The sequence below is a fragment of the Dama dama genome, chromosome 22, assembly GCF_033118175.1.
Source record: "Dama dama isolate Ldn47 chromosome 22, ASM3311817v1, whole genome shotgun sequence".
In the NCBI taxonomy this organism is placed as follows: Eukaryota; Metazoa; Chordata; class Mammalia; order Artiodactyla; family Cervidae; genus Dama; species Dama dama.
The window spans coordinates 36905867-36920020 of NC_083702.1; the positions used below are offsets into that span (position 1 = coordinate 36905867).

At 38.6% G+C, this 14154-nt stretch overlaps 1 protein-coding gene across 13 annotated transcripts in view; it reads left to right on the forward strand.

Annotated features, from left to right (window-relative positions):
* PPFIBP1 (PPFIA binding protein 1) overlaps positions 1 to 14154 on the forward strand; it is a 196904-nt gene that overhangs the window by 118895 nt on the left and 63855 nt on the right. For all 13 annotated transcript variants that reach the window (XM_061125182.1, XM_061125178.1, XM_061125179.1 and 10 more), the window contains one exon: positions 9613 to 9711. In XM_061125182.1, the coding sequence (XP_060981165.1) occupies positions 9648 to 9711 (64 nt within the window). In that variant the 5' untranslated portion in view covers positions 9613 to 9647. The remainder of the gene's footprint in view (positions 1 to 9612; positions 9712 to 14154) is intronic.

Genomic DNA, 14154 nt, shown 5'->3' on the forward strand with positions numbered 1-14154 from the left:
TTTTATGCAAGAAGTGAAAGATCTTGGCTTATTGTAATGAACTTTTGAAATCATCTCCCTTCTTGTTATCATTCCTAAATATTGATAGCAAAGAGCCAGAGCATTCGTTTCCTTTAATTTTGTCCTGTTTTCCTTGCTGCTTTGTTTTTTTGAGTACTTAACCATTTTTCATGGCTCTTCATTTTACTGAACACGAGAGTAATTTTTTTCTAACACGCAGTCGTTAACATGCCCTCTTTTGTGCTTTGCCGTACCTCTCTCTGTGAGAGGCTGTTCCATTTTCTGAGTATGTGTTTGTGTTTGTGCAGGTGGTTAACATAACATGTACTTTCTTATTTCATTTGTAAATATTTGGTGAGCTCTTGGTATGCTTGAGGTTATGCTAGAAAAATAAAATATTTAAGCCAATTATATCAGGGTCAAGGGTGTTAGAAAATCCTATTGTCTGAAGACATGGGTGAAAAAGTTTAAATATTTTATTATGGAAAATCTCAAATATACGAAAAAGTAGATAAAATAGTATAGTGTTACCCTATGTACTTATCACCCATCTTCAACAATTATCAAGTCATGACTAATCTTGTGTCATCTATATCTTTACCCTTTATTCCCTTCTTTTCATTTTATTTATTTATTTTAGTTTTATCTTAATTTTTTGGTTGTGCTTTGCAGCATACGGGATCTTAGTTCCCCAACGAGGGATCAAACCCATACCCCCTGCATTGGGAGTACAGAGTCTTATTATTGGACCACCAGGGAAGTTCTCCTTCATTATTTTAAGGCAAATTCCGGATGTCATATCATTTCATCCATGAATATTTGGTCATCCCTAATGTGCCATAAACACTAAAATAATTCCTTAATATCGCCAAATACACAATGTTCATATTTCCAGTTCTGTCATCAATATTATACTTACTTTTACAGTTTGACCAGACTTTTTACATGTGTGTTGTAACATTGACATCAGCCCCACTGCCAACATCTCTGCTGTTCTCAGATGTTTCCTGCCCCTCAACCCCTACTTCTTACCCTGCTGCCCTTTTCAGGTGATTCTGAATTCATTTTCTAGGGATGTTAGAGCAGACTGGAGGTGAGAGGATTTGGACTAATAATACAGTGTGGAGGAGGAAATATGTGATAATGTATACACAGCAGAGAGCCAGAAAACAAGGATTCTGTGAGTCTTAAAAGTTGTAGGTATAACAGCTTAGTAGTTGAAGTTTAAAGGGAGAGATTTTACTGGTTAAAACCTGAGTTGCCTCTTCAGAGCTGTTGTTTTTCAGATCAAAAGTAGAAGCAGGAGGCGGGGAGAGGAGCTCTGCCCTTGTTTAGCTTGGTAGCCTGTCCCCAGCCCGTCTGGGTGGGGCTTGGTGTTCCAGGAGGAAAGAGGAGTGCTTGTGCTCTGGCACAGTGACTGAGTGGGCATCAGAATCACGTGGCAGCTCACGCAAACCTTGCTCCTAGAGTTCAGATTCAGTAGATCTTGGCCAAGGATGTACATCTGAACCAGCTCACGGCTGATACTGTGCCACTGCTGGGCAGTCCCCACACCTTGAGAACCACTCAGCAGTCCTTCCTAGTCCAATTTTTAAGACATTTCTTTGCTAAGGTTGTATTGCTACCTGCATGGGAAATCATCTTGTAATTGATTGACATCCCTCGTGAGCATCTTGGGGGAAAAAATTGATGAGAGATCTTGGGTAATTTACATGAAACTATATTGTTTTCATAATGGCCACATAATAACATGGTGCTCCACCAGCCTAGTTGAATGTGTGTAAACATTCTCTCGTTCACTGAAGGGATTCTTCTTCTTTTTTTTTTTTTTTATATTTTGCTGTATTTCTTTTCTTTTTTTTTTTTTATTCTTTTTTTTTTTTCCAGTGGGTTTTGTCATACATTGATATGAATCAGCCATGGATTTACATGTATTCCCAATCCCGATCCCCGCTCCCACCTCCCTCTCCACCCGATTCCTCTGGGTCTTCCCAGTGCACCAGGCCGGAGCACTTGTCTCATGCATCCCACCTGGGCTGGTGATCTGTTTCACCATAGATAGTATACATGCTGTTCTTTTGAAATATCCCACCCTCACATTCTCCCACAAAGTTCAAAAGTCTGTTCTGTATTTCTGTGTCTCTTTTTCTGTTTTGCATATAGGGTTATCGTTATTACCTTTCTAAATTCCATATACATGTGTTAGTATGCTGTAATGTTCTTTATCTTTCTGGCTTACTTCACTCTGTATAATGGGCTCCAGCTTCATCCATCTCATTAGGACTGGTTCAAATGAATTCTTTTTAATGGCTGAGTAATATTCCATGGTGTATATGTACCACAGCTTCCTTATCCATTCATCTGCTGATGGGCATCTAGGTTGCTTCCATGTCCTGGCTATTATAAACAGTGCTGCGATGAACATTGGGGTGCACGTGTCTCTTTCAGATCTGGTTTCCTCAGTGTGTATGCCCAGAAGTGGGATTGCTGGGTCATATGGCAGTTCTCTTTCCAGTTTTTTAAGAAATCTCCACACTGTTTTCCATAGCGGCTGTACTAGTTTGCATTCCCACCAACAGTGTAAGAGGACTCTACTACAAAGCCACAGTCATCAAGACAGTATGGTACTGGCACAAAGACAGAAATATAGATGAATGGAACAGAATAGAAAGCCCAAAGATAAATCCACGAACCTATGGACACCTTATCTTTGACAAAGGAGGCAAGGATATACAATGGAAAAAAGACAACCTCTTTAACAAGTGGTGCTGGGAAAACTGGTCAACCACTTGTAAAAGAATGAAACTAGAACACTTTCTAACACCATACACAAAAATAAACTCAAAATGGATTAAAGATCTAAATGTAAGACCAGAAACTATAAAACTCCTAGAGGAGAACATAGGCAAAACACTCTCCGTCATAAATCACAGCAAGATCCTCTATGACCCACCTCCCAGAATATTGGAAATAAAAGCAAAACTAAACAAATGGGACCTAATGAAACTTAAAAGCTTTTGTACTACAAAGGAAACTATAAGTAAGGTGAAAAGACAGCCCTCAGATTGGGAGAAAATAATAGCAAATGAAGAAACAGACAAAGGGATTTCTTCTTTTAAGTGTCCTTAGTATCTATCTCTGGGCACAGAGTTCAAAGTTCTCTTTCAAACTTAAAACATTTTACCTAAGGAAAGCTGAGAAAGTTAGGACAAATGTCATTCTCACCAAAGTTTAGAAACAGATTCTGTAGTTTTCTTACAGTCTTTCTTTCATACTTCATGGAGAGACTGCATAGCTCTTCTGACCTAAAATATCAGTTAGTCAACAACCCTGTAAAAGTTGTGGTTTTCTGCCAACCTTTAAGCCACCACACCCATTGCTGGAACTTTCCCTGATATTTTACCTTACTCAAATCTCTAAATGGGTCCTGACCAAGCTTGAAATACACCCAAAATATTTCTTCATTGGTATTCCTTTACCATTACTGTAAAATATGAATGTTACCTCCAGGAGCTTGCTTTTCCAAAACTTTTCTGAACTTCTTTTCTTTAAGCCATTAGAATAGGAAACTACTAGACTGAGGACTCCTTAAAGCAGAACTGATCTCTGTTTACATCACCCAATAGTAAGGGCTTTCTCCAGTTTGAACTATGACCTTGAACCCAAACCACACTCTTTTGTTGTTGGTAATTGTATTTTCTGGTGCCTTTTCCTTCAAAAAGTCATTCAAATAAGTGTATATTAGCTATTTAGAATCCAGGGAATTATTAGATGTTAAAGTTTTTATTTTCGAAGTGGTTTTGTGTGTCCAAAAGATGAAGTTGTGATCAGCAGGTTTTTGGGTAAGGAAAGAGTCCGAATATAGGAAGCTGGATAGTCTGAGTTTAATTTTAGACTTCAGGTGCATATAATTGGATTATTCATTATTCTTTATTCATGATATATTATCATATAAGGCCTGCATATCCTACTTACATTCTTTCATTTATTTGGTTCATTTAAAAATATTGTTTCTAAAAAATAAAAAATAAAAATATTGTTTCATTTCTAGTTTATAACAGCCGTCTTCAACCCTAATTTTAAAAATTTGAGGTGAAGCTTACATACAGGGAAATGAACACATCTTAAATGTACAGTTGGAGGAGTTTTGACAAATGTATAAGCTTGTATATATCCATCAAGATATTGAACAGAAAGTTCCCAGAATATCCTTGAATCATTTACCACTTCCTGCAAGTAATTATTGTTCTACTTTCTATCACCATAGATTACCTATTTTTGAATTTGCATAAAAGGAATCACACAATACATAGTCCTTTATGTCTGACTTCTTTTGCTCCAAATAATGTTATATTTATTAGTCTTTTTCACTGTGGAGGAATATTCCATTGTATTGCAGTAATATTCTATTGTATTAAGTATGTGAAGATGCCCAGGAGAATCTTCCTCTCAGAAATGTTTCTGAGAATATAGGAAAATCTTGATATAGCATGAGATTTTCTGAAGCCTTTTATTTAAGTTTTCTATTTTTTAAAATACTTTGACTCAGGCATAAAAATTGACATAACCTTATTAACACAGATGCTCATGAAGTTAGGAGGCCACTAAAATAGCTCAAACATGGACAAGTCAGACTTTTAATAAGTATGGAAGCTCTGTTCTTAACATTAGTACTTTACCACTTTCGGTTGCTGTTCTTACTCTTCTGTATAATCCTTTAATGCCCATTTGGAATTTATTGAGACTTATTTTGTGGCCTTGCATACACACATGGCCTGGCCTAGTGTGTATAACATGTGGGTTGAAAAGAATATGTTCTGCATTTGGATGTTTTGTTCTATAAATTGAATTAGGTCAAGATGGGTGATAGTGTCACTAAAGTCTGTATTATTACCTGATTTGTTTTCCTTCCTTGTCTGTCATTCCAAAAGAAGGTTGAAAAGGAGGAGCAAATGAAAGATGGGATAAACAGAAAAAAATGGAAGGACAGTAGACTTAAATCCAACTGTACTGATTATTAAATATAAATGGACTGAATTTGTGTAATTCTCCTTCAGTTGTATCAGTTTTTGCCTCATGTTATTTGAAGCTCTGTTATTAGTTGCAAAAACATTTGTGATGAATTGACTCTTATCATTATAAAATATCCTTCTTTCTAGTAATACTTGATTGAATGTCACTTTTCACATACTAATATGGCCAATCCTCCTTCCCCACGCTTATTTGCTGTGTGCATAATATCTTATTTTTCATTCTTATATTTTATATGTCTTTACATTTAACCAGTCTGACAATCTTGGGCTTTTATTAAAAGTTTATTCCATTTACATTTAATGTAATAGTAAATTATATGATTGAGTTTAAGTTTATCATTTGCCATTTGATCTCTTTTTCTCCCAGCATTGTTTCACCTTTACTTCCTTCTTTTGGATTAATTGAGGATTTTATTAGTATTCTATCTCTCATCAACTCAACTGGCTTTTTACTTTGTACAGTTTGGATGGATTATTTTATATATTCTTATCATAGCCTGCTGTGAGTTGGTATTGAACATCTTTGTGGATAGTGTAAGAACTTTACCCTCTTCTATCCATTGAGCCAGTAAGATTGTGATTTCCTTCATAAACTCTAATCACGCTGCATCATGTGGACGGGGGAGTGCCCACAAGTGAAAAGATGTGTGAATGTGACCCTCACTCATTATGCACGGTTACCTTTACTCAAGAGCTAAATTCCCCATAGATTCTACCTGTTTTTGTTTTCATTTTAGCCCATTTTGCATTCCCATTCCCATTCTGTAAGAGATTCTGTGAATTCACATCCTTATATAGTACTTAGTAGTGTCCATTTTTTGCCAACTGACTGAATATAAAATGATATCACATTGCTGTCTTAAATTTTTTGAGTATTAATAACATTAAGCATCTCTTCATATTTTATATTGGTGAAAGTGTTTCCCTTTTGTTATATGTCTGTTCATGTCTTTAACCTCTCCCATTTTTTAAATCAATTTGTAGTAATTTTATACTTGGAAACCACTGAACTACCACCTATATTTAACTAAATTTAAAGAAGTCTTTGATCTTTGAGTCCGCCATTCTTCCTGACAACTCGATTTAATTTGTGTGTGTGTGTGTGTGTGTGTGTGCGCGCGTGTGTGCTCAGTCGTTCAGTCATGCTGGATTCTTTGAGACTCTGTGGACTGTAGCCTGCCAGGCTCCTTTGTCCATGGAATTTTCCAGACAAGAATACTGGGGTGGGTTGCCATTTCCTCCTCCAGGGAATCTTCCCGACCCAGGGATAGAACCTGAGTCTCCTGCATTGGCAGGCGGGTTCCTTTACCACTGAGCCATCAGGGACCTCTCCAAATTCCTGGCCCCTTGCCTCCCTGAGGATAACTGCTCAAATTTTCTCCCTTAGCACCTACCACCTTTGCCATATTATGTACATATTTATTAATTGTGTTTACTGTCTTCTCCTTATTATTACATGTAGGCTGCTATGTGATAGGTATAGAGATTGAGAGTAAGCATCTATAAACTTCTATAACACTTTAATGTTTACATCATATTATATTAAACAAAGACTTGGTCTCTAATAAACTGGAAATTTTTAAAAAAAAAATTGGTTCTTCTCCACCATTTTGAAAAGCACTGTCTAGGTTCTCGTACCTCCATGTCTTAGCATTTGAAAGGTTCATTGGAACAGAGAAGAAATAGATAACTACCTGTCTTTCTTGAAAAAGTGTTCTTGCTCTACACAAATTACAGTTACCTGCAAAGATTTAGTGGGGTGATGAGAGCTTTTCTAATGTGAGCATTATTTTATTTTTATTGGTATTCCCCATGTTTATAGCTGAGCCTGGCATGTGTCTGTCTGTCTCTCATTTATAAACACACACACACACAAATATAGATAGATAGATAGCATCTATGTAGAGCTGTTTGAAGTTCAACTTTAAAATGAAAGGGAATGTAGGCCACTTAATTATGTGGAATTCAAGGACCATACACTCTTTGGCTGAATCCTTCATGTTTCTTGAGTATTTAAGCCTGAAGTGTGATCATTAAATTTCTGCCCTACCTCTCTGGACTGTGCACTAGCTAAATGTGCTAGTAGATTTTTGAGAACACCTAGGTTTATAACCTAACTTATTAGCCCTTTGATTTCTGGGTGACTGTAAATGCATGCCTTGGGTGTTTTTGTGGTGTAGTATTTCTACATAAAATGGTAGTGATATTTTATACCTTCTGAAGGGAGTAAATTCTGGAAAATTCTTTGTTATTGTTCAGTCACCAAGTCACATCCAACTCTTTGCAACCCCATGGATCGTACCACACCAGGCTCCTCTGTCCTCCACTGTCTCCTGGAGTTTGCTCAAATTCATGTCCATTGAGTTGGTGATGCTGGCTAACCGTCTGATCCTCTGCCACCCTCTTCTCCTTTTGCCTTCAATCTTTCCTAGCCTCAGAGTCTTTTCTAATGAGTCGACTCTTTGTATCAGGTGGCCAAAGTATTGGAGCTTCAGCTTCAGTATCAGTCCTTCCAATGAATATTCAGAGTTGATTTCCTTTAGGATTGACTGGTTTGATCTTCTTGCAGTCCAAGGGACTCTCAAGAGTCTTCTCCAGGAACACAGTTCGAAAGCATCGGTTCTTCAGTGCTCAACCGTCTTTATGGTGCAACTCTCACATTCATACATGACTACTGGAAAAATCATAGCTTTGACTATGTGAACCTTTGTCAGCAAGGTGACATGTCTGCTTTTTAATACTCTTTGTAGGTTTGTCATAGCTTTGCTTCCAAGGAGCAAGCATCTTTTAATTTCAAGGCTGCAGTCACTGTCCACAGTGATTTTGGAACCTAAAAAAATAAAATTTCCCACTGTTTCTACTTTTTCCCCTTTTATTTGTCATTAAGTGATGGGACCAGATGTCATGATCTTTGTTTTTTTTAAATGTTGAGTTTCAAGTCAGCTTTTCACTTTCCTCTTTCACCCTCATAAAGAGGCTCTTGAGTTCCTCTTTAATTTCTGCCATTAAAGTGGTATTGTCTGCATATCTGAGGTTGTTGATATTTCTTCCACCAATCTTGTGGAAGCTGTGGATTGTTCCAGCTTGTGATTCATTCACCCCAGCATTTCAGATGATGTACTCTGCATAGAAGTTAAATAAGCAGAGTGACAACATACAACCTTGTCATACTCCTTTCCCAATTTTGAACCAGTCAGATGTCTCATGTCCAGTTCTAACTGTTGCTGCTTGATCCGCATACAGGTTTCTCAGGAGACAAGTAAGGTGGTCTGGTAGTTCCACTTCTTTAAGAATTTTCCAGTTTGTTGTGATCCACATAGCCAGAGACTTTAACCTTTGAAATTCTTAAATGAAATATATGAAAACTATCCAGTCAGAGTAAGATTTCACAATGATTAATGGCATTTTATGAGAGTGAATGCATAATAGAGAATTGATCTAAGCAGCTGTTTATCAGAACTATAAATATGTTTGTAAAAATAAAGTGGTAAGGCCTAGGTTGCTTGGAAACAGAGGGCAAAGTTTTCTATTAAGCAGCATATGCTTTATTTCCCAGGTGTTTGCTCCACCACAGTAACTGCTAAGTAGTAGGAGCTTTATTTGAGTGTGTTGGGAGAATTTGTTTGGATGATTAGCTGGTACCTGAAATGCATTAATTAATATTGAAAATCACATAATTTGCCTTTTTTCCTGTTAGTGGCCAATTTTTTTGCAAGAATAATTTTAATTTATTATTTTAGCTGGTAAAAGAGTGAGTAGATTGTGACACAATTTCAGCCTATTTCTCAGATAGGATCAGAGAAACAAAAATTTAATATTACAGTGGAAATCAGATAGACCTAGTTCAAAGACTGATTTTTGTAAACTTGTTTTTGTTATATTTACTTGCAGTCTTTATAGGCAAAGATCATTATAAAATGAAGAGGGATTTATGCATTTAATAGGGTTCCTCTCGTGACTAAGGATTATGGGTAATTTATATTAATGTGTGGGACTCAGTACAGGATAGGCAGTCATAGGCACTCAATAGAGGATAGCCATTGTTACAGTGCAAAATGCCAGTAGGTGGGTGTGTACTTGTTATGCATGTTCCTGAATCATTTTATTAGACAAATCTCATGGTAATTCCTTATTGAGGAAAAAAATAAAAATAAAGGCAAAATTGACAGAGCAGAGATTGGGTGGGGCCAGTGCAGATACAACCAAGTCTGATCTATCTAGCATCTCTCATGGCCCCGAGCAGGGTTCCACAGCCACATCTGTTGCCCTCACAGAGACCTAGAGCTCTCCAGAGGACAGCATGGAAACTGTCCTACTGGAGTTTAAACACTGTGGGTGCAAGAACTGAACCATACTTACTTTATTAACTGATCGGGCATAGCCTGAGATCCAACGGTAGAGTAGGCACACAATGACTGGTCACAGTTTATTAAATGATTCATTTAATTCAGCTCCGATACTTCACAGTTCTCTGCATGTCACTGCTAGGTGGAGTTATAGTTTAATGTTGAATTATCAAACCTGCCAGGAAGCATATATCATTTGAAGGATGTAATGATAAACATCATTATTTTTTCAGATCGAGGTTGGAATTTGCCCTTGACAAATAACAAGATGATGAGTGATGCAAGTGACATGTTGGCTGCAGCACTGGAGCAGATGGATGGGATTATAGCAGGTAATCTGCATCCTCTAAAAGATGCAGTCATGGCATTTACTTGGCTCTCTTGGCTTTTTTTTATTGCAACTCTTTTATTACCTCTCCACTTTGATATTTTCATTTATTGGCTTTCTCCAGTACCTTTAGTTTCCCCAGGGTTTCAGTCTTTGTCCTTCTTCTCCAATTTCTGCCAGAATCATTCTTAAATTTTGTTTTAAAATGTCAAAAAATTCTGGTACCTTCCTGGGCTTCCAATCCAGAGTAAAGGTGACAGTCTGTGGACTGCACTTGGAGGGAGGGATTACCGCTCTACCCAATATTCCGGAATGTTCTCATCTTTTCCCTTAAATCCGACTTTTACTTTCCCACCAATGACGCTCACATCTATTTATTTTTCCAATTCTTTGCTAAGCTTCAGGTCCTTGTCTCTACCAGCCAACCAGATACCCCCTACTGCAATGTCTTATTATAGACGCATCAGTGTCATCATTTAAAACACTGAGCTCACTGTCTTCTCTCAGAAGCCCCTCTAGTTGTTTTTTTTTTTTTTTTAATTTATTTTAATTGGAGGCTAATTACTTTACAATATTGTAGTGGTTTTTACCATACACTGACATTAATCTGCCATGGCTGTACATGTGTTCCCCATCCTGAGCCCCCCTCCCACCTCCTTTCCCATCCCATACCTCAGGGTCATCCCAGGGCACCAGCCCTGAGCACCCTGACTCATGTATTGAACCTGGACTGGCGATCTAGTTCACATATGGTGTCTTTATCTTGGCTGATCTCATAGTCCTCCCTCTATACACTTTCACAAAGCAGTTTAAGTCATTCTAGACATGACCCATGTGTTCCCCCACTTAGTCAAATTCTGTCAGTTCTGCCTCCTACCAAATTCTCCCAGTCCCTTTTTTCCTCTCTAAAATCTATTGTGTCTGTGCTACCGTTGTCCTGCTCTATCTAAATAACCCTCCCACTTGATGTCCTTGGCACACTTGCTTTCCTGCTCGAGTCCGTCGTTTTTTCCAGACCACCAGAATCTTTTTTTCTGAAATGCCAGTCTCGGCAATGGAGATGCAGACATTAAGAATGGACTTGTGAACACAGGGGCGAAGGAGAGAGTGGGATGAATTGAGAGAGTAGCACTGAAACATATACATTATCATATGTAATTGGATAGCCAGTGGGAATTTGCTGAATGGCTAATTCATTCAATTCGGTGCTCAAATCTGGTGTTCTGTGACAACCTAGGGGGGTGGGAGGTGGGAAGAAGGTTGAAGAGGGAGAGGACATATGTATACCTGTGATTCGTGTTGGTTATGGCAGAAGCCAGCACAGTATTGTAAAGTGATTATCCTCCAATTAAAAATAAATTTAAAAATAAAGAAAATGCCAGTCTGATCATCCTCCTTAAGAATCTTCAGCAATTCTCTGTTACAGAAGCTGAGCAAAAGAAGTAGACTATTATCTCCTTGTTTTCTCATCCTGGTGAGGGGACTGACTAGTAGATGAGCCCCTTCATCCCCTCGCAGATCCCCCAGGAGTAGGGCTGCCTAAGCTCTTCTGTCTTCCATGGGCTTCCCTAGTAGCTCAGTAGGTAAAGATTCTGCTTACAATGCAGGAGATCCAGGTTCAATCCCTGGGTTGGGAAGATCCTCTGAAGAAGGAAATGACAACCCACTTCAGTATTCTTGCCTGGAAAATCCCATGGACAGAGGAGCCTGGCAGGCTACAGTCCACAGGGTCGCAAGAGTTGGACAGGACTTAGTGACTAAACACCACTAAACCAAGCTCTTCTGTCACATTTTGTGTCTTGTCTCAAGAGAAGGACTTTCCTGTATTTGGGAATGAACCAGTTACAACGAGGCGATGTCTGAATGGGTTGGCCTGCACGCACCTGGTGGTCAGGGTCCTGTTACAGTTGGCCTTGACCAGTGACCAGGGTCAGGATATAGTTGTCCTGGCTCCAGCTGCTTCTCTTTTCTGGTCACAAATTGGACCCTACTCGACTTTGGTGGTTTGGAGAAACCAAAGGTGTTTTCCTCTTCAGAAGGTTCTTCTCTTCAAGGAAGTGACCTGCATGGTCTCTTTATTATACTTCTATGTCTTGGAGACCTTCTTTCAATTTGACCTCCTTTGTAGATTAGACCACATTTTGAGTATTGTATTCAGTTCTTAGAATATTATTTTCACAATGTCGTTGGCAAACTAAGACTTATCTAGAGAAGGTAAGCATGAAGATGAAGAGTTTAGCAAACTCAGGAACTGGTTATGTATAATCTAGGAAAGTGTATTCTTGCTTGGGGCATGATATATGGTTTTATTTTTTTTAATTCTTAAAAAAATTTTTTTTCTGTTTTAACTGCCTCTTTGAAAATTGAAATATAGTTGACTTACAGTGGTATGTTAGTTTCAGGTATGCAGTGAAGTAATTCAGTTACACGTACACATACTTTCTTTTTCAGATTCGTTTCCATTACAGGTTTTTATAAGGTATTGGGTGTAGTTCCCTGTGCTCTGCCGTGGGTCCTTGTTGTGTTTGTTTTCTAGGATGTGTGTGCGCTCGGTCACTCAGTCGTGTCCGACTCTTTGGGACCCCTGGGACTGTAGCCCACCAGTCTCCTTGTCCAGGCAAGAATACTGGAGTGGGTTGCCATTTCCTCCTCCAGGGGATCTTCCCGACCCAGGGATTAAACCTGCATCTCCTGCATTGCAGGCGGATTCCTAACCACTGAGCCATCAGGAAAGCCCCATTTTCTATGATATATGCTTTTAATTAGTTTAAGGACTGTTATATGGGAACGAGAATAGATTCTGTCACAATTTCAGAAAATAAAACAATTAGAACCAATTTTAGGTTCTTCCCAGGGATTATATACAACCTTACCTCTCATCAAGGGAAGTGATATTTCTGAGGGATTACATGTCGCACATTCCACTAGATTGTGTCCTTGTTCCTCAGGCCTGGCAGGGCCCCAGGAGCAATACTAGAGTTATTAAGACAACACGATTCCCCAGCTCTCATCTCACACTAAGTCAGTCACAGCTCTGTGGGTGGGATCTGGATTTATGTTTTCAAATTGCCATCAGTATTTCTCCAACTGAGGTAAGAGGGAGAAGAAGAGAACTGACAACAAACATTTGGGAGTTTTTCTAAATACACACTTCTCCCCTCTTCCCACTTTGTTTTGTGTTGAAGACCGAACAGAACAGAGGGTTACCATGGGCTCACATGTTTTTTGAATCATTGTGTTGCATGATCCTAATACTTAAAATGCTGGAATATAGGACGTTATAATCTGTCTGGGTTTTGCTGCTTTTCTGTTCTTCCCTCTTCCTGACATTCTCACCTCTATTTTCTTTTTTTTTTTTCGGATTTCTCATCTCAACTATGCAGGGTTTCCTGAGGAGGCTGATTTAGATGGTTATGTGGCTCCCTTAGCATTCATCACTGTACATATCAGTGGTTACCATTATCACAGTTTGGTAGATGTTTGATCCAAATCTTGTGGTCCACTAATCAAGGGACATCAATGGCATTAAATAGCTGAAAGAGAATTCCTTTCCCCATTGTTAGAACTGATCAAGCCCTGTGGCCAACTGGAGAGAGAACTTACACATTGGCTCACAGGTCTCATCCAGTTGTAAGACCTTTGGATTTGTGAGAAGTAAAGAGAAAGTCGCTCAGTTGGTTCCAACTCTTTGTGACCCCATGAACTCTACAGTCCATAGAATTCTCCAAGCCAGAATACTGGAGTAGGTAGCCTTTCCCTTCTCCAGAGGATCTTCCCAACCCAGGGATCGAACCCAGGTCTCCCACATTGCAGGCAGATTCTTTACCAGCTGAGCCACAAGGGAAGCCTGGATTTGTGAGGTGATGGCCTAAATATCATAGTTGCTGAAATTTAAGCGTAAAGTTAATATATATATTTGATGGTATGTTTGATAGACCAGAAACTAAAAATCAAAGAGATGTAGAGGTGTCTATGGGTGCTTTCAGAATGCACTGTGAGTCAGTGTATGTATTTAAGTAGTAGACTGTTTTCCGTAAAAAGTGATAGAAAATAAAAATGGCTTTAAAACTATGTTTTGAATGAAGCTAACATTAGCAAGAGCATTTGATGCTAGGCTGCAAACAAAATTGCGGGGGAAAGTGTTTATCCACACATGCTCCCTTGTACGTATACAATGTACATGTGTAAGGTATTGAACTTCAGACATTAAATTCTAGGCAGTTAACTGAGAGCTGGCTCTCTTACCTTTGAAATTATGCTTTGCAATTTCCACCTCAATATGCAACTTCTTTCTATGGGGATTTAAAAACTTTATGCTTTCTAAAGTTTTTATTTTGGGGAATACATGGCTCCACACAAACTGATCTGCTCTTTTCTTAGCCTGTGTTTCTTGAGCTCAGCACATCTTATACCAAGACCCATCCTACTCTTACTATGCCACACAGCT